This window comes from Poecilia reticulata, linkage group LG16, assembly GCF_000633615.1.
Source record: "Poecilia reticulata strain Guanapo linkage group LG16, Guppy_female_1.0+MT, whole genome shotgun sequence".
NCBI lineage: Eukaryota > Metazoa > Chordata > Actinopteri > Cyprinodontiformes > Poeciliidae > Poecilia > Poecilia reticulata.
The window spans coordinates 25,040,809-25,059,104 of NC_024346.1; the positions used below are offsets into that span (position 1 = coordinate 25,040,809).

At 41.1% G+C, this 18,296-nt stretch overlaps 1 protein-coding gene across 1 annotated transcript; it reads left to right on the forward strand.

Annotated features, from left to right (window-relative positions):
- Window positions 1–1,201: 1,201 nt before the first annotated feature.
- Window positions 1,202–17,899, forward strand: has2 (hyaluronan synthase 2). Its single transcript, XM_008432015.1, has 4 exons — window positions 1,202–1,336; window positions 13,075–13,701; window positions 14,736–14,837; window positions 14,952–17,899. The coding sequence occupies exons 2-4, from the start codon at window positions 13,075–13,077 to the stop codon at window positions 15,879–15,881; spliced, it is 1,659 nt and encodes a 552-aa protein (XP_008430237.1). The 5' UTR covers window positions 1,202–1,336; the 3' UTR covers window positions 15,882–17,899.
- The last annotated feature ends 397 nt before the right edge of the window (window positions 17,900–18,296 follow it).

Genomic DNA, 18,296 nt, shown 5'->3' on the forward strand with positions numbered 1-18,296 from the left:
TTTACAAAATCAGACTTATTTATATGTGAAACTTCTACATGTTCTATGTACAATAAAAGAGTTCACCGTATTGTTCTTCAGCGATAACCTCTCAGACTGAGAAACAGACAGCGCTACTGTAGTACAGACAGGCTCTCCTGCGCTGCGTTCTGTATAGAACAGCGCCCCGTGCTGGTGAAACGTGTGAACTGCATACAGAGAATCAATGAGATGACTGAGATTCCAACATTCCACGTGCGTTATTTCTATACAACTCAGTTGTGATCTGGTTCTTCTTCCAGAGCCTCCTACTTTATAAACTAGTTTTATGTACTTCAGACTCCTCCACTGCCTCTTTGCCAATCATCCGCTATTTGTTTTAAGCATTGTAATTAAAAATGTTGAAAGGTGTGTGTGTGTGTGTGTGTGTGTGGAGGGGGGCTGAATGGGTTGCATGCATCTATTGTGTCGCCACCTATGGGAATCTGAGTGCGTTTCGAAGGGTCCTCTTTCTTATTCTGCCGCCTTTTTATTCAACCCATGCTCCTCCTTACCCCCCCCCCACAAAAAAAAAAAAAAACCTTCCCCCCCTCACATTAAAACAACACGCCAATCTGTTTCAGCCCGGTAAAAAAAAAAAAAAGAAGTTTTCGAGCCACAGCAGTCATAAAGGAGGCTCCACACACAGACACACATACACACGCATCCCGTCTGGAAGGAATTAGACAGCTGAAACAGCGGCTGAGAGAGACTTTGGCCACTCTGTGTAACCTGGATGCTTGAGGAGACTAAAATACTTACCTTGATGCTCCCCAAGAGAGCTGAAGCTGGCTGCAGAGATTTAATTACCAAAAAGTTACTTCTTCTTCTTTTTTTTTCTTTTTTTTATGAAGTTTTCTTACTTTTTTCTCTTTCTTGGTGAACTTTTATAAACTTTTCTTGAAATATGACTGAACCTATCCAAACCTGATGAAGATTATTTATGTATATATATTTTTTTTACAGCTTTGATTTGACTTAAACTTTTTTTTTACATATAAACAATGCCAAAGCTGACTGACAAGATGTTTGAATTCGTACACACCAAAGATGCATGTGGCTCCCGACTGATTAGTTAAAAGACAAGCAGTGTCTCCTTTTCCCGAGGACAAGGATTGCTTTTGATTTTTTTTTAAATTAATAATAATAATAATAATACGATTATTATTATTTATGAGGACAATATTGAGCGGATTCATGAGAATCACTGCCGCTCAAACTTTTTTGCCACTTTCTTCCCTGGTGGACCTCGACCAGAGCTGACGGAGGTGACCGCATCCCCTCTGCTCACCAACTAGCGGACAGCAGCTGCGACAAGGTAGGCGGTCACTGCGGTGGAGAGACCCTGATGCCGAATGACTGATAAATGTCAAACAGAAAACGACCAAAAAAAAAAAAAAAAAAAGAGAGAAGTTTTTATCAGCTTAATTAGTTGTGTGAACATACCAGCTTCCCTGATATCTTGTCTGTTTAAATAATTTAAAGGTTAGTTCGTGTCTGATATAAAGGTTTGTCAAATACATGGTCTCTGAACGCTTAGTGAGCTGGTTCGAGTTTATCCACCGCTACCTGTTATAATATATTGATTGAAGTTTGAGAACTAATATCATTCATTCATTGTAATTATTATACTCATTTAAATTTTTATTTAAAAAAAAATGTTTTTCACCTGGCTCGAAAAGTATTTCTACGTCTTCAGAAAAAAAAACCGGCTAAGAGTAAATACAATTTATGGGGAGTGCTGCGTCATTCCTTAGTATATTTTCTCAGCCAATGGGAAGGTTCCATCAAGGAATTAAACGTAGAAGCGCGTAATTTGATGTCCCGCGTGGGTTATAAACACTCACAGAGACTGCGGCATGGTCTTAAAGGGATACCGTCAAGCTTTTTGTGAGGTTAAAAATGGGGGTGTGGCAATACGTCCAGTTCACAAAATAGTCGCGTTCATGACAAGGAGATGAGATTTTACTGATATTTTAGGGGAAACCCGGTATTTTTGTTTCAGAAATCTCTATCTGTGTTTTAGAAAATATTTGCTAAATCAAGAAGCAGCAGGTTTGGGATTTTTTTATTTTGAACTAGAGCTGAAGAGTTTGCCAGCTGCTGTCTACCTTCAGGGCTTACAAACTCACTGCCTTCTCTGTGGTTATTAAAAGTTTGGAGGCGACTTTTAATGCTTTTGTAACCGAATGTTGTCAGCCAGCTCAAGCAGCCCTTATTAGTTGAGCAAAATGTATACACTTCAAATGCACTATTTGCACTATTGACTTTGAAATGCAAAAACATGAGCTATGGATTAAAAACAAATCTACTGGCAAACTGTTAGCTTAAACTGCTACATTACATTTGCATGCTACGCTTATGTTTACTTTTTAAATCAGACAGCTTAGTGGAAAATGGAAAGGTCTGTTCTCACTGTGCTTCAGGCAGGAAGATTATTGGTTGTGTATTATCTCCTACATTCATTTTATATGTAAATAATCTCCCAATGCTAATCTGACAACAGTTTAAAGGTTAAAACAATAGCATTAAAATAATGTCATGAATTAGGACCAGTCGTTTTTGGGTTTTTTTAAACGTCAGAGTCCAACTAATCTGCATTTACACTAAATGAAGATGTCAAGAAAGTCATCTACTGCAGGGAATGCATTTACTGTTTATAAATTATAAACAGAACCTAATGTCATCAATACAGATGACATAATTTTATTGTTATTGTGGGTCTGTATTTGTTCTTGACACCAGGGGAGTTCCCAGCTTACGACAACCACACCGGTATAATTATGAACATCTGTGCTCATCTAAATGGACATCTGTCACACTTTGACCTATTCGCTTCCTCTCTCCACCTACTGGGATCTCTCAGCGTCCAGATAGCCTACCACTTTTGGCTCCTGTACTGTATAACCCACACGAGGAATGCCCATCTGTTTGTTGGATGCCTGAGCATTCCTGACATTTATTCATGATGCACAAAAAAAGAAAAGAAATCCATCCCACACATAGAATTCGCTTCTTACTGACCAGGGATATTGTTTCTTGATGCTGTTTAATTCCTCAAATATGCACCGTCAGCACTAAATGATGCCGGATTTGTAATGAGGAATTCACTTTTTTTACCCAGTTTTAATAACAATTCCTATCACTTTTTTGAGATGCACATGCCAAAAGCAGAGGAATAACAAATACTCTCTTCTTTACTTTTCTCGATTTGTGAGTGGACACAAACAGAAATATGCAGAGATCCTAATCTCGCCCCCTCCCCCGGAGGCAGTTCCCATGCAGAGTGCAGTCAGGAGGTGCTATCCCACTCCGGTGCTTTCCTGTGGCATAATTTAGCCTAAATTAGACATGTAGGTTGTCTGGTGAAGGTAACATCAAAAAACAAACATAGAAAAGTAACAGTTTTGTGCTTGGTATAGAGTCGTGCAAAAGCGCAGACTCATCAGTTTTCAGGCGCTCGCAGCACTCAGCACTTTACTGCCTAACACAGGAAGGCATTCCATGGCTGCCCTCCATTAGGGCTTACAACAAGCCTCACGCGACATTTCTGCTCTCAGCAAGGGTCCTTCAGCGCTCATAAGCCTCTGGGCTTTCGACTGCCAGGGTATGACTACTGAAGTTGGAGGACAGAAATGCTTATATGTATAGCCCCCCCCTCCCTTCTACCAGCAGCACCTCATGTGTCCTCCTGCCATGTTTTTTTTGTTTCCAGGTTCTCATCGGCAAAAAGTCCGCCAGCCAGTAAAAGTGAAAATTTGGACGTGAGCGAGTGTTGGATTTAAATTCCCACTACGTCACACTGAGCCATGCAGAGTATCATGGGGAGGGTTAATGCCAGTGCACATTTAAAGCTGGAAATGTTAGTTCATTGCTAGACATCAAAATTTGTTGGTCTCTTTTAGCACTTGCAATTTTCAAGGTTTTACGCCGTATTTCTTATTTGCATAAGAAATATATATATAAAATGAAGGCAATCCAGAAACAACTTCCTACATTTTTATTTTTTTTTAAATCCTAATTTTGCCTGCATGGCCAAAAACGTTTCTCGACTTTACCCTTTCAACTTTACAATTACAACTCTTAGATTGCTGTGAATAGGAATTGGATAATACATTTCAAAGATAATGAAATCAACATAAGCACAAAAGCCTCGTTAACTTGTGTGTTTTTTTTTTCTTCTTTTTTTTGGTGAAGCCACATGCAGCTTTTAAACCATCCTGTCAGTGAAAGCGTTGATGAGCACAACACAGCTGATCAAGCCGTCACTATGATTGAATTAAAGAGATCAGCCATTAGCTTAAAAGGGAAGGGTGCACAAACAAATGCACAAGAGAGAGAAGGCAGACTAAGGGCGTCCAGGAAGATACAGCATCTTCAAGGTCATCACAAGAAGATGATTTCACTGCTTCCAACAGTGAAATCAGCTTCCAACAGTGCAGAGCTTGTTGGAAGCTCTGCACTGTTGCTGCCTAATGGCAGCAGGCAGGTAGAAGAGTTTCTGTCAAGAAGAGCAGCAAAGAAGCCTTTGTCTTTCAGAACAAGATCAAGACAAACTGGAGTTTTTCGGGGAAGCGCCAGGATCGGACTGCAGAAGACAGGCGTTAGTGTGTTTTCTCAGAAGAAGCCCACTTCTGATTGCTCTTAACAGAGGGAGAGGTTGAAACTACCAAGAGTCATCCGTCATGTTTCAAGAGACACATCCTGAGACCCTTCCTGCATTGGACTGGCTCTTGTCGAAAGGCGGTGGGCTCGCTTACAGTTTTGGATAAAAACAATGCGACGACTCAGGAGTGGGATCACAGCATCTTGGAGGAGCAACCAAACCCAACGAGCCATGAGCAAATTGGTGAAAAACAAAGCTTCGTCGTGCACAATGAAGCACTGCCCCATACGGTACAGTAAAAGATTTTTAGTACGCGATGGACTTAGTTCACAAAAAGGTCTCGGAAAGCGGACATTTGTGGAAAAGCAACAGTTTCTGTCAGTCTTCAAACCTCCCCAACTGTCTTTCTGCTCGTCCCCTCACAGGTTTTAATTTCGTCCATTATCTGTTTGCCTGAATTAGCCGTTGTTATTTGAGTTGCCATGACAGGAGTCTCCCAGTCTATGGTGGTGGGGTTAATCTATTTTAGAGCACCATTGATAGCAGACTGGTGTCTTTGTTTGACCTCTGAAGACACTTAAATTGTAAATTTTTTTGGAGACTTTTTGTGGGAAACTTTTCATTGGCTTCAGACGCAAGAGGAGCAGAGCTCACTGGAGTCATATTACTAGGACTTTTAAGAATTAAAACACTTAGTCCCATATCAGATGTACAGTAGGAATGAATAGCAAACAGCTGTCCGGACAAAGATCTCGCTATAGTAGAAAAGATTCTTGGCTGCACCACATCTGAACATCTGGCTTCTCAGAATCTGCCACAGCGGTGGAACTACGTTGCCACAGCTGGCAGAGAACAAAGTTAGGTATGCTAACAAGGACTTAAAAGTATTTTTGAGCCAAAAAAAAAAGAACTAAAAGTCAACTTCTTATATTTTTTTGTCCACAGGCACGGAGGCTCAGAGAACAACTCTGGAATGAGGAGGGCAGTGATTAGCATAAAGCAGGGGGATTTTTTATGATGAGCTTTCTACATCTCATCTCCATCATGCAGTGGCATTGCCACTCAGTGGGAGGTGGTAACATTTAGTTCTGGCTCTTGTAATGACAAAGATTCCACCAACAGACGCAAACTGTGACCACAGAGGGGGTTTATGAATGGGGCAGGAGAAGAAGAATGGGATGGATGATGTAGTGTGGGGGGTCTGCTTCTGTCTGGCTCTGTCTTTGAAAACCCACTTGACCTTTTAGTTCATTCGGAGATGTCCATTCACAGTTGAACAATCTACATAGTAATGCAGAACTTTCATTGTAGCACCGATGAAGTACCAATTTTAAGCTGGGTCTTTGGGCGCGTTGGCACCCATAGTGTGAGTCTTCTTACAAGCAGGTTGTAGGGTCAGTATCAATGCAAAAGCATGTTGTACAGCAGCTCTTTAGAACAGTAGCCATTTCTTAGACATAAACAGTTTTCCAACAAGGCAAAGCAATTGATTTGTTTGGGACATTTTAAGCAACAGGAAAATAAAACGAAGTGACAAAAACTGGCAAAGTAAAGGAAAACAAAACAGATTACAGTTTATAATGTTTCAGTGATTATAAATCGAAGACAACTCTAAACAAATGGGGTTTAAGTCTTAATTTAAATTAACTCAGTGTTTCAGCTTTTTGCAGTTTTCTGGAAGATTGCTCCAGATATGTGGTGCATAGAAGCTGAATGCTGCTTCTTTGTTTTTGGTTCTGGTTCTGGGGATGCAGAGCAGAAATAGAACCAGAAGACCTGAGAGGTCTGAAAGGTTGATACAACAGCAGCTTTAATATATTTTGTTGCAAAGCCAATCAACGATTTAAAAACTAACAACAGCAAAGTTATTCTCTGAGCTAATGGGGGCCAGCGTAAGAACATAAGAACTGGGCTGATGTGCTCCGTCTTCCTGGTTTTAGTGAGCAGCATTCTGGGTCTGATGCAGTTGTCTGATCAACGTTTCAGGCAGACCTCTGACAAAAACTGAACAGTAATCTGTTCAACTATAGAAAAAAGCATGGATGAATTTGTCAAGATCTTGTTGGGACATTAGACCTTTAATCCTGGAAATATTTATCAGGTGGTAGGAGGCCGACTTTGTAATCGTCTTTATGTGTCTCTGAAGATTCAGGTCCATCATCTGACACAGATTTTGGGTCTGGTTAGTCATTTGTAGCTGTAGAAGCTGGAGCTGTGTGTTGACTCTTGATCATTTGTCTTTCGTTCCAAAAATAATTACTCCATTTTTTTCTGTTCAGCTGAAGTTGTGGCACATTCATACATTGATTGCTCTATGCATCTAATCAGCACTTTGAATAGGTTCATAGTCAACTTAGTGACTCTGTAATGTAGAGCTGTGTATCATCAGCATATATAGTAATACATCCCTTACATCAAACTAACCTGAGTGACTTTAACATTTCTTTCATTTTAAAACACAATACCTTTAGGGATTTTCTACAGCCTAACTGATGCTTGTAAAACTAAATCTGATTGGAATTAGGTAGGAATTACATTGCATTTTTTTGCCTGTATCTTACATACATATTTCTGTATAAACATGTCTATTACTTTATGTCATCGTTGTTGGAAAAAGGGGATTTGAGTCGATACAAGTGTCCCTTTGCAACAACTCTGCGAATAAGCTGGGTGCAGGAATGCTGCAGAGGTTTTTTTTTGGTGATGATTTCAGGGTTAATACTGACAAATTTGCTCAATTTGACCATTTTTGGGACCAACTGTAAACTGTGGTTCACTTGAACCATTGCACTTGGTCCGGTTTCAGGTCGCCGTTCTCGTTTGACTATTATTTCTTTCGTGATTTTTACTGTGACTATTGCTGATTTTTGATCTTGTAAACAAAGAGAAGCAAACCACTCTGCAGCGTGTGATCCAGACAACGCTCCTGATAATTGCGCTCCGTCTTGCGTTTTTGCTCAAGGACTTCTCAGCCTTTCATGCACCACAACAGTCATGGGGACCGTATCCATGCTCAGTCCTCTTTAACTACACCCTGGTCTTTTGCAGTCCAGGCCAGACACATTCATTCTGACAACTTAGTGCTCACATCAAAACATCCAGACGTCTTTGCACACATGGTTTTTGTATTGGCAAAAACAGCGATACGCTTGAGGTTTCAAACATGTATGAGCTCATCTGGTTGCCTCTGCTAACATGATAAAGAGCGTAATATGAAATTGTACAATATTTTGTTTGTTGATCAAAACATTTGATACAACCAATCGAATAAATCTTTTTATTCGTTTATAGCTATTTTTGACTTACACGTCAGCCTGTGTCTGATCACTTTAAGACAATTAAATTACTTTCTCCACCCCGTGGCTAAAAATGTAACCTGGCAAAAGTTATATTTGTAAAAAGTTCTGAGCTGTTGATTTGAGAACCTTTTTTGAAGAAAAAAAAAAATCTGAGTTTGAAGCTGTTTCAGCTTCCCTGAGACCAGCGACGTGTCTCTGTTGACTCAAGGTGCCTCAGATTTATACCCTGACCAGACCGTACAGAAATGACACATACACTCCGATGCGTGTGCAGCAGGACCCGCATGGAGAAACATGCAGAAACTCTGGTGAGCCTTGTTATGTTTTACGTTCCGTCACAGGCCTTGACCTGGAACCCTGCTGAAAGAAACTGCACTGCTCTCCTGTGAGTTCAGCTGAACCGTCTCCTCCTTTCTACAGCAGCAGACACATCTCTTCGTGTGTTCATGTAACATATTGTACAGATCTTGCTTCGATAACATTTGTTATTGAAACCCTCAGCCAGCAAAGATGTGATGGCTTTCTGTGCGTACACAGCAGTCTCCTTTTTGTAGCATAATGGTGTTTGAGCATATGGTGAACGTGTTAGCTTTGATGAATCACTCAAGAGTTCCATCCAAATGTTTTCACGCCCCAATTTTTAAAAAATTAGTCACATCACAACCACAGGCTTAAACAATGGTTTAGAGATTTTATGTGATAGACCAACACATTGGTGCATAATTTCTGGGATTGAAAAAAAAAAAAACTATAAAGTGTGTCTTGCATATGTATTTAGCAATTGTGTGTTAGCGACCTGCATGTAGGCCACAAATTTCAAAAAACTTACTTTTGCTTTTGGTTGCAAAAGCAACCAAAAGCAACAGGTTCAACCTGTTGAACCTGATGTTCAACAGGTTGAACATCAGGTTCAACCTGTTGAACCTGATGTTCAACAGGTTGTGTAATCTAGTCCCACTTTAAACCTGCTCAGTGTCCACTACATACCTGGGGTCCATTTTCTAATTTTGTGCCTTTTAAAGACAATTTGATCCACTAGATTTTATTTAGGAAGATTATTTGTAAAAAGAAGAAAAAACTAAACTTTAAAGCCTTCTTTGACTTCATTGCTGTTCTGTGTTGGTAAATTATATCAAATTCATTCAAACTTGACATAACAAACATTCCAGGGGTTATGAATACTTTTGTACCTCCAACCAAGAAGACAAACAGATGTTATCTGAAATGATGAGTTAATGTCACCTACAGCTCAGCGAAAAGAATTTGAGTTTGAATTTTTGTGGCTGTATCTTAGCACACTGAATATGAAAAGACTCCAGTAGAACTCAAAGAATATATTTATCAATGTTAGTGCAAAGACATTTTTAGGATATGTCAATTTTGGCAACTGTGATATTTAAGAAAAACATTTTGTTGATCCAACAATTTGCATTTCATTTGCTATGTGATCATTGGGGGTTTCTGAGTAGCTGTGCCAACCAAAATTGCCTGTGAAACATGGTATTCCTATTCTGTGTCCTACAAGCTGACCACTCCAACTTCTACGATTGTTAGAATTGGCAGGAAAATGATATGTTACGATATTGCTGCTGAGTTAACGTTCAATTTACTTTTTAGCCAAGCAGAAAATTCAAAATACTCAACTTTATTATTACAATTTAATCACATTTTCTTTCCCAACACTATCTTCTAAAAATGTCAAAACCACTTTGAATTAAGTTCTGCACTAGCCTACCAACATATATATATTTTTTAAATCAGGTGCAATAAACTAGAAGAAACATCTAAAACCTCCAGGATACCTGCTTCAAAGGACAGCGTCTTCCTATATTTAATTCAAAACAATATCTCTGTGCTGTTTGTTATATAAAGAGGGAGCAATGATTAACAAATGACAGTAGGGGGCTGTTATGAGGACAGATGATAGCTGTTAAGTGAGGAGTTGTGGACAAGGTCAACTGCGGACATTAAAAGGCAGTGACAACAGGGAGCGGCTAACCCGAGCTGCCCTTTACCAACAACTAAACTTTACACCAAAAAGAACACTAACACACAAATAAAGAACCAAAACCTTTAATTAAAGCAGTGTAGACCAATAGTAAATAGCAAATAGACTCCCAAAATATCAAATTTTTTTGTATATTCACGGTTGAATTTGTCACGCGAACCACTTTTCACAGAGAAATGAGACAGTGTGTTGGGGACCTTCGGTGATTCTCCCATGTCTGGAGACACAAAAACAAACAAAAAGCTTGGGTTGATATCATCCCGTGACAACGACACCCACAGCTTGAACAGATAAACGTCACGTTGTCTGACACGCAAAGATGTGTCCCGAAGAGACAGCATCATCGCCATGCCGATGACAACCTCCGCGGTCACGGACAGCGCTCCATCGGACGTTTTATCTCTCAGGGACTCCCTGCAGTCTGCAGTTAATCTTTCGGCTCTGAGCTAATTGTTAGTTTGACCTTTGCGAGATAACACACACCCAGGGCAGCAGATGTAACGTCAGGAAGATCAAGGCTTTCTGATGTTCATTTTGTTGGTTGCAAAGATGCAGCACAACTCCTGTCCTTATACTTTAAACATATATGCATACCAAGGATTTATAATGTGTATCTTCAACTATACACATCGAGACAAATTTTCTCCTGAGTTTTTTCGAAGCTGATTCACGGAGACGAGGTCACAGGGTTCACTCCACTCTCCCCGATGTTGCTGTAAACCAGTACATGCGCTCGCCCACATCCAAAAGCGGGAGCTGAAAATGTAGATTCTCACAGACAGACTGACTGACTTTCTTCCTTCTTTTGGTGTAACGGCCTCTTTAAAATGACCGTTTTGTGTTTTGCATGGGTGAGTATCGGGGGCCTCGTAAAAGAGTGGTTGACGTTAAGAGCCTCGCCACGTGCCAGAGCAGCCGCGCTGCGCTTTATGCGCTTTATGTAGGGGTGCGTGTCAGTCTGAACTAGAGTTATCTCCCTGTTGTTACACTTCTCTGTTTATCTACTTCTGTTACCTACTTTCTTCTGTGTCTTTCGCTTTTGTTCTCCTTCCCCTCCCACCATCTGTCTTGCGAGCTTAGGCGCGGTTTGTGATTCTTGCCAAAACACAAACAGCACTTGACTTTGTGCATCGTTGATTTGATGATCGTGTTTTGCCACATTTAAGGTGCTTCACAAAGTAATCACAACTTGAACACTTTTATAGTCTTTTTTTTAACTCCTCCAATTGTGAATTCAATGAGCCTGATGCAAAATACATTACATTAAATCATAAAGGCAATTTAAGCATGGCACAGAACCTCAAAAGACATTCGCACCTCTGGGATTTTCTCATGTAAAAACACAATCTTTGACTTTATTTGGATTTCAAAATAAAAAGATAAAAAGGGGAATGTTCTTCTTCAGCTGGGGCAGATAAGCTGAAGATAGAGTTAAATGCAGGGCAATCCTAGAAGAAAGACTTCAGACTGAATTGGATTCTATCGTGGGATAGTCGGAGTGTCGGGCTTGTCAGCTGTAGCCAGAGTATTTATACTGAAGATATTTAATGGTGAGATCATTCTGTCTACACTTTATGAACCTGATACTCCTGCCCTTCTTTTTAAGCAGTCAGGATAACAATAAACAAAAAAATCTACGCATGTGCTGCAGTCAAGGTTGACCTTCCAGCAGAACAATGATCCTAAACATACAACCTGAGCCAGAGCGAGGTTCAGAGTTAGCTTTTAAAGGATTACGCATGTTTTAGATGTCACCTTGATTCAACACTCCTAAACAAGGACCGGAGTTGTACACCAAAGGTTTAGATCGACTCACATCCGTGCCTGTGTGGCTTCTGACACATGAAAAAAAAAAGCTTCGGGAACATGAATGCTTTTTGCTAAGCGCTGTACATGTCCTTACACGGGAGCTGCCAGTATGATTTCACTTCATGTTTTTTCTATTAGACTCGCTGTATGCACATATGGAAAAGCGCCTTCATCTAGCGCACCTAAAGAGGCACCCTACTGAGTCACTGACTCGGTAGCATTAGACCTAAAGGTTACCGAAGGAACTAATTTTCCTATAATAATGTTTATAAGGAATCACAGAAGGGAAGAGGCACTAACGGAGCATTAGGAAATTTAAGACATCTTGTCTCCTTCTTCCCACGGAGATACAAACAGATGACATCAGAGGGTGGTCCGCTCTGCCTTGAGCCGAGCCGAGGCCACGCAGAGTGGGTCTCCGTTGGTCTGCCAAACAGATGTTGGTAGCAACGTAATGAGGGCTTCAAGCAGACCTCAGGAGTTTGAGCTGAAGATTGTTTTCTTTGTTTTGTTTTGAGTTTTTTTGTTTGTTTTTTTTTCTTCTGCAAAAGGATTGGACAGGGGGAAAAAAAGCAGGACAAACATTCATAAAAACAAACAGTTATCCTGCATACTGCTTTGAGCCCTTTCTGTATTCAAAGTCTAACTCGACAATTTTCTCTTTAAACCTTACAGATGCAGCATCCAGTTTGCTGGTCAATTAGGTCAAGAAAACTTGTAATGTGCACCCACCCACATTAAAACAGACATGGAACAATTACCCACTCTCGACTGTGTGACATTTAGGCAAGGATTGTGGGGAGGGGCAGCAAGCCGGAGAGAGTAGAGGGAAAAAGAAAAACGACTCCCCCCTTTACCTGAGTTTGTATGTTTTATAGAAAGGTGGAGGGCATATGGAGTTACAGATAGTCTGAAATATTTGAGCATAAATCAACAAAACAACCAGGTATTAGCTGCTTGTTCTTGTCAAAACCTTAAAAAGCGACCACACAAGTGAACTAACCTGCAACAAACCGTTTATGGTGAGCATTATGAATTGTATTTACTGAATTCTTGTGTTTTATCCAGTGTGTAGCTGTGCTTGTTCTCCCTTAACAAGAACCAGTTCTAACTTCCACTCGCCCAGGTTAAAATGAACTAACTCGTTTTCATTCTTCACCATCTAAACATTCTGACCCACATTCACAGCTTCAACATTTTTATTCGCTTACATAGGATGTATTTTACTGAAAAAGCAGCTGTTGTAATTTTAACGTTGATTTTTTTTGTCCTCTTTTCATTCATCATCCCTCCCGTCACCCTAAATAAACACCTTCCTGTCTTCTTGCCCGCAGATGAAGTGTCAGAGAGTCCTGAGCTACCTGAGGATATTTGGGACCACCATGTTCGGTGTGTCCCTCCTGGTGGGAATCTCCACAGCCTACATCATGGGCTATCAGTTCTTCACCACAGCCCACAACTATTTGTCCTTTGGCTTGTATGGTGCTATTTTGGTCATCCACCTGATCATCCAGAGCCTCTTTGCACTCCTGGAGCACAGGAACATGCGGCGCTCCTTGGAGACACCGATCAAACTGAGCAAGTCCTTGGCGTTGTGCATTGCTGCTTATCAGGAGGATCCAAACTACCTTAGAAAGTGCCTGGTGTCTGTGAAGAGGCTGACGTACCCGGGGATCAAAGTTATCATGGTGATCGATGGGAACTCTGACGACGACATGTACATGATGGAGATCTTCAAGGAAGTCATGGGATGGGACAAGTCAGTGTCGTATGTGTGGCGGAGCAATTACCACGTCAAAGGTCCGGAGGAGACTGACGAGAGCTACGCCGAGAGCCTCCAGCAAGTCTCCAGGACTGTGCTTGGCAATAAATGTGTCTGCATCATGCAGAAGTGGGGAGGCAAAAGAGAGGTCATGTACACAGCCTTCAAGGCACTGGGAAGGAGCGTGGACTACGTACAGGTAATGCTTAGCCATTTAAGCAGGATAACAGGTAGCAGTTCAGCAGATTAACTCCACTATACCAAACATTAGGTGGCAAATGAAGAGGGGAGAGGTGTAAATTAGACCAGGGATATGCAGTTGACAGAAGCATACATTGAGCACGAGGAGGAAAGAGAGCAGAAAGACATGTGGCAGGAGAAGGGAGAAAAGGGGGGGGGCTGCAAAAAGCCAAACACGAGCTCCACAAAGAGCTTTTTGTGTTTCTTTTAGCCAGACTGTGACTGGATGCATCGTGTTGTGAAGTGAGGCATAAAAAAGGGCAGCAGCAGCTGATGCTTAAGTGTAATACCAGATCGGTTTCATGGGGTTCAGGGTTACATCACATCGCCGATGTTCTAAATCACACCCTGAACCTGGGTAAGACAAGTGATTGGCATGGCTATTCTGTGACTCACTAGCAAGTTTAGCTTGATTAAAACTTAATTATTATAAAAGAAACACATTTGTAAATCTTGTAGTGAGTCTCAGCTGAGTGTTTTCACATCTGTCAATATTGTGAGTAGAAATTGAGGTAAAATACATATGCAAATCAATTACTAGATACAAAAAAAATGTGGCATTTGGAAGTAAACAAACCCGACACCTGCAACAGACTTGTGCCTTACAAACAACACTTGTTAAACAGAGATCTTAAAGGATCATGTCGGTACTCTCCAGCGTTTAGGAATTAGTAAGAAATCCCTGCACTCCCACTACCATCAAGATCGGTCTGTAACAGATTCCTTTGTTAATGGGGATTTGGCGGCAGGTTTCTTTCCTCTTTTTTTCCCCCATCAACTGATTTTCTTTATCAGGAAAGCAACCTTTTATAGAAGAAAATGGAGTGAGCATCTGTAAAAGACTGAACAGGAGAGGCAATTATAGTTGAAAGCAGATCTCTGGTGGTCGTTGTAAAACCTTTGGCTGTACTATTTCTCTTAAGTAAGGTAATGAAGATGGTGTCTTATCTTTGATGTATAAACACAGCTGACCCACTTTGTTTTTTTTCTCAGGTGTGCGACTCGGACACCATGCTGGACCCAGCGTCGTCAGTGGAGATGGTGAAGGTTTTAGAGGAGGACCCAATGGTCGGAGGTGTTGGAGGAGACGTACAGGTAGGGTAACAAAACTATGTTCTCTTGAACTTCAGTGTTTGACACCAACAAAACTAAGCAAATGCTATGTTTAAGCTTAATATCTCTCCCTCTGCCCTCTAATCTTTTCTGTAGATCTTGAATAAATACGAATCGTGGATCTCCTTCCTGAGCAGCGTTCGCTACTGGATGGCCTTCAACATTGAGCGGGCTTGCCAGTCATACTTCGGCTGTGTTCAGTGCATCAGCGGACCTCTGGGGATGTACAGGAATTCTCTGCTGCATGAGTTTCTTGAAGATTGGTACAATCAGACCTTCATGGGATCCCACTGCAGCTTTGGGGATGATCGCCACCTTACGAACCGAGTACTCAGCCTTGGGTATGCGACCAAATACACTGCACGGTCGAAGTGCCTTACGGAGACACCCATTACGTATTTGCGCTGGCTAAATCAACAGACTCGATGGAGTAAGTCTTACTTTAGGGAATGGCTTTACAACTCCATGTGGTTCCACAAGCATCACCTGTGGATGACGTACGAGGCGGTGATCACAGGATTCTTCCCGTTTTTCCTCATCGCCACTGCAATCCAGCTCTTCTTCCAAGGACGACTCTGGAATATTTTGTTGTTCCTGCTCATCGTGCAGGCGGTGGCATTGATCAAGTCATCATTCGCGAGCTGCCTCAGAGGCAACATTGTCATGGTGTTCATGTCTTTTTATTCAGTACTGTATATGTCAAGCCTGTTGCCAGCCAAAATGTTTGCAATCGCTACTATTAACAAGTCAGGCTGGGGGACCTCTGGGAGGAAAACAATAGTGGTGAACTTTATTGGTCTAGTTCCAATAACTATCTGGTTCACCATCCTTTTTATTGGGCTTATTTACACAATAGTCCAACAGACCAAAAAACCCTTCCCTCAATCTGAGGAGATTGTGCTCATCGTCGGGGCAGTAGTCTATGCCAGCTACTGGGTGATACTGCTCACACTATACACCGTTCTTATAAACAAATGTGGAAAGAGGAAGAAGGAAACTCATTATGACATGGTGCTGGACGTATGACCCAAAGACAAAAACACACCACTAATCACTGAAATATCTTCAGTTTTTTTTTATATCCCTGTTTACAAAGATTGTCTATGCAGAACAACTCCGGTGGCAAAATTGAGTTCTACCACAATGGACAAAAAAAAAGGGGGGGGATTATCTGTAACCATTAAATCCCTAACCTTGGAGTAGTGAAGGCTAACTGGGCATCTTCGAGAAACAAGAGTGGCAAAGTTTGCCGTTGTTATCAAAGTTGGCTTAAAAGAGTGCTAGGCTTTGTAATATTAGCTACCTCTTACTTTTGTCGTATCCACTGGGCATCTGTCTAATGTAAGTAACTTAGCCAGAGAAACTGTGGATTCGTAGCTTTTCTCTTGGGGTTTAAACTTGACCAGGAAGAAGACTTTTCTCCCAGAGAGTCACTGTCACCAAGAAATATCTGCACCCCACAAATTGAGAATGTTCCGTGTGTTTCTGTGTTGAAAGGGAGCCATGCAACTGCCAGTTTGCCTCCACTATCAAGCGACTGCACAAAGACTATTGCAAGAGGCACCACCTCTGAGAAACTAGTGTTACTAATGCACTCAAGTCGTTGTTCTTGTTTTTTTCTCTCTTTCTTTTTACCACATCAACACGCAGTGGGGGAATAGGCATTTAACATGAAAATGTTTTTCTCACCAAATATATATTTTACTGGGGCCTATTGAAATGACACAGGGAAGCAATTAACTAATTTACTGAAATGCATTCAGTATTTATTAGGCGGTTCTGTTTCAATTGGATTCAAGTCAAGAGATTAACTGGACCATTAAAGCATTTTTATCGTCTTTCTTGGGAAGCAGATGAGAGTTTCCTTGGCTGTGTGAATGCTGGTCTTCATGAGAAATCCATCCTTTCATCATCATCTTTAGATTCTTATCAGGAACTCCAGTGCCACCTGCACTGGATCTCCTACCGTGATGATCCTACCTCCAAACCTCGCTGCTAGTATACACTCCCAGTGTTTTATTGACACGTCCAAGTGTTCTGCTGCAGAGTCATAAATCTCAACAGGCTTTTTCCTTCAGCAGTGGAGTTTGTGCAGTGGTTGGGCGTAGAAATCTGAAAAGTGAAAACTGATTGGTTACTTTTTCTCTCATTTTTTTTCTTTTGCAGCTTCTGTTCTCATGTTTTTAATTGCCGTCTTACAGAGAATTTGTTTCTATGTTGCATACCTATTTCCCCCCAACCTGTACACACAAAATGAATTAGTTTTCCTAAAACGAACCACTGCACTGGTTCGGTTTTGTTTCAGTGTATTGGTTGCTTTCAGGGTGATGTACTGGTGTGCCTTCTCAGTGTTTTTTTTAACAGTTACAGTACCAGTTTACAGAGCACAAAGGGCTTTAAAATGGAGAGCTGCTTTTCAGCTGCACTCATGTCATATGGGACGCATCCAGAGCCAAACCTGTGAACTGCACCTGCTTTTAAGGGGTCAGGGACTGTCTGAAGTGCATTAAACTCTGAGAGGTACCAGCCAACCTGCAAGGATCAATCCACAACTATCGTACTGTGAAGTATCAATGCTGCTCATAGCACTGTGCTGCAGGAATAGTGGAGGGATTCCGTGTATCATGCAGCGGCCCATGAAACACTCTTCACTTGCTAATTTTAGCAGACACCATAAACATCAGAAAGCGACAACAGACTAAGGTAACGTGCCTTTATTTTGGTGCCAAGAGAAACAGAGTACTTGCTGTTTTTGCATTTGAATGTACTCTGAAGTAAGACATATCATCCATCACAGTTACTGCAAACATCCCTCTTTCATCAGTACGCCTAAATTTAGCAATGACCGATGACTCGTTTTTAGTGACTTTAGAATTAGCATGGATGTTGAATGTAAATCGGTGTACTGAGTAATGTTTGGAAATGATCCCATATGACATGACTGCAGGACTTCTCAGTGTTTACAAGATGAATCATTGTATGATATATTTTTAACTTGATCAGATGAACATATGACCACAAGCAAAAAACTTTGTATTGCTGCTGCTGTGACTTTTTTTTTTTTTTTGCTAAAACAATGTTTGTTGTTTGCAAATGTTCTTTAAAAGTATAAATTAGGACTGTGCGTTACAAAAAGAAAATGGTTCGTAGCAGTCCTACTGATAATATATTTATTACAACCTAGTTGACTGATGACCACCAAGATGATGAGAGGACCGGTTCCAATCCGAGGACTGTGATTTTTTTTTTTTTTTTGCTTTCCACCGACTTTTGCTCCCTTTCCATGTTGAGCTAAACAGAACGTGGCCACGCCTGCTTGCGCCGCTGGACTCTGTGCAAGAAATGGAGTGTAGGTGAAAGAAGAAGTTGTTAATGTTGGGGAAAGAACTACCTGATCATAGGAATGTAAATAAGGGCACTTGATGGAAGGGAACATCGTTT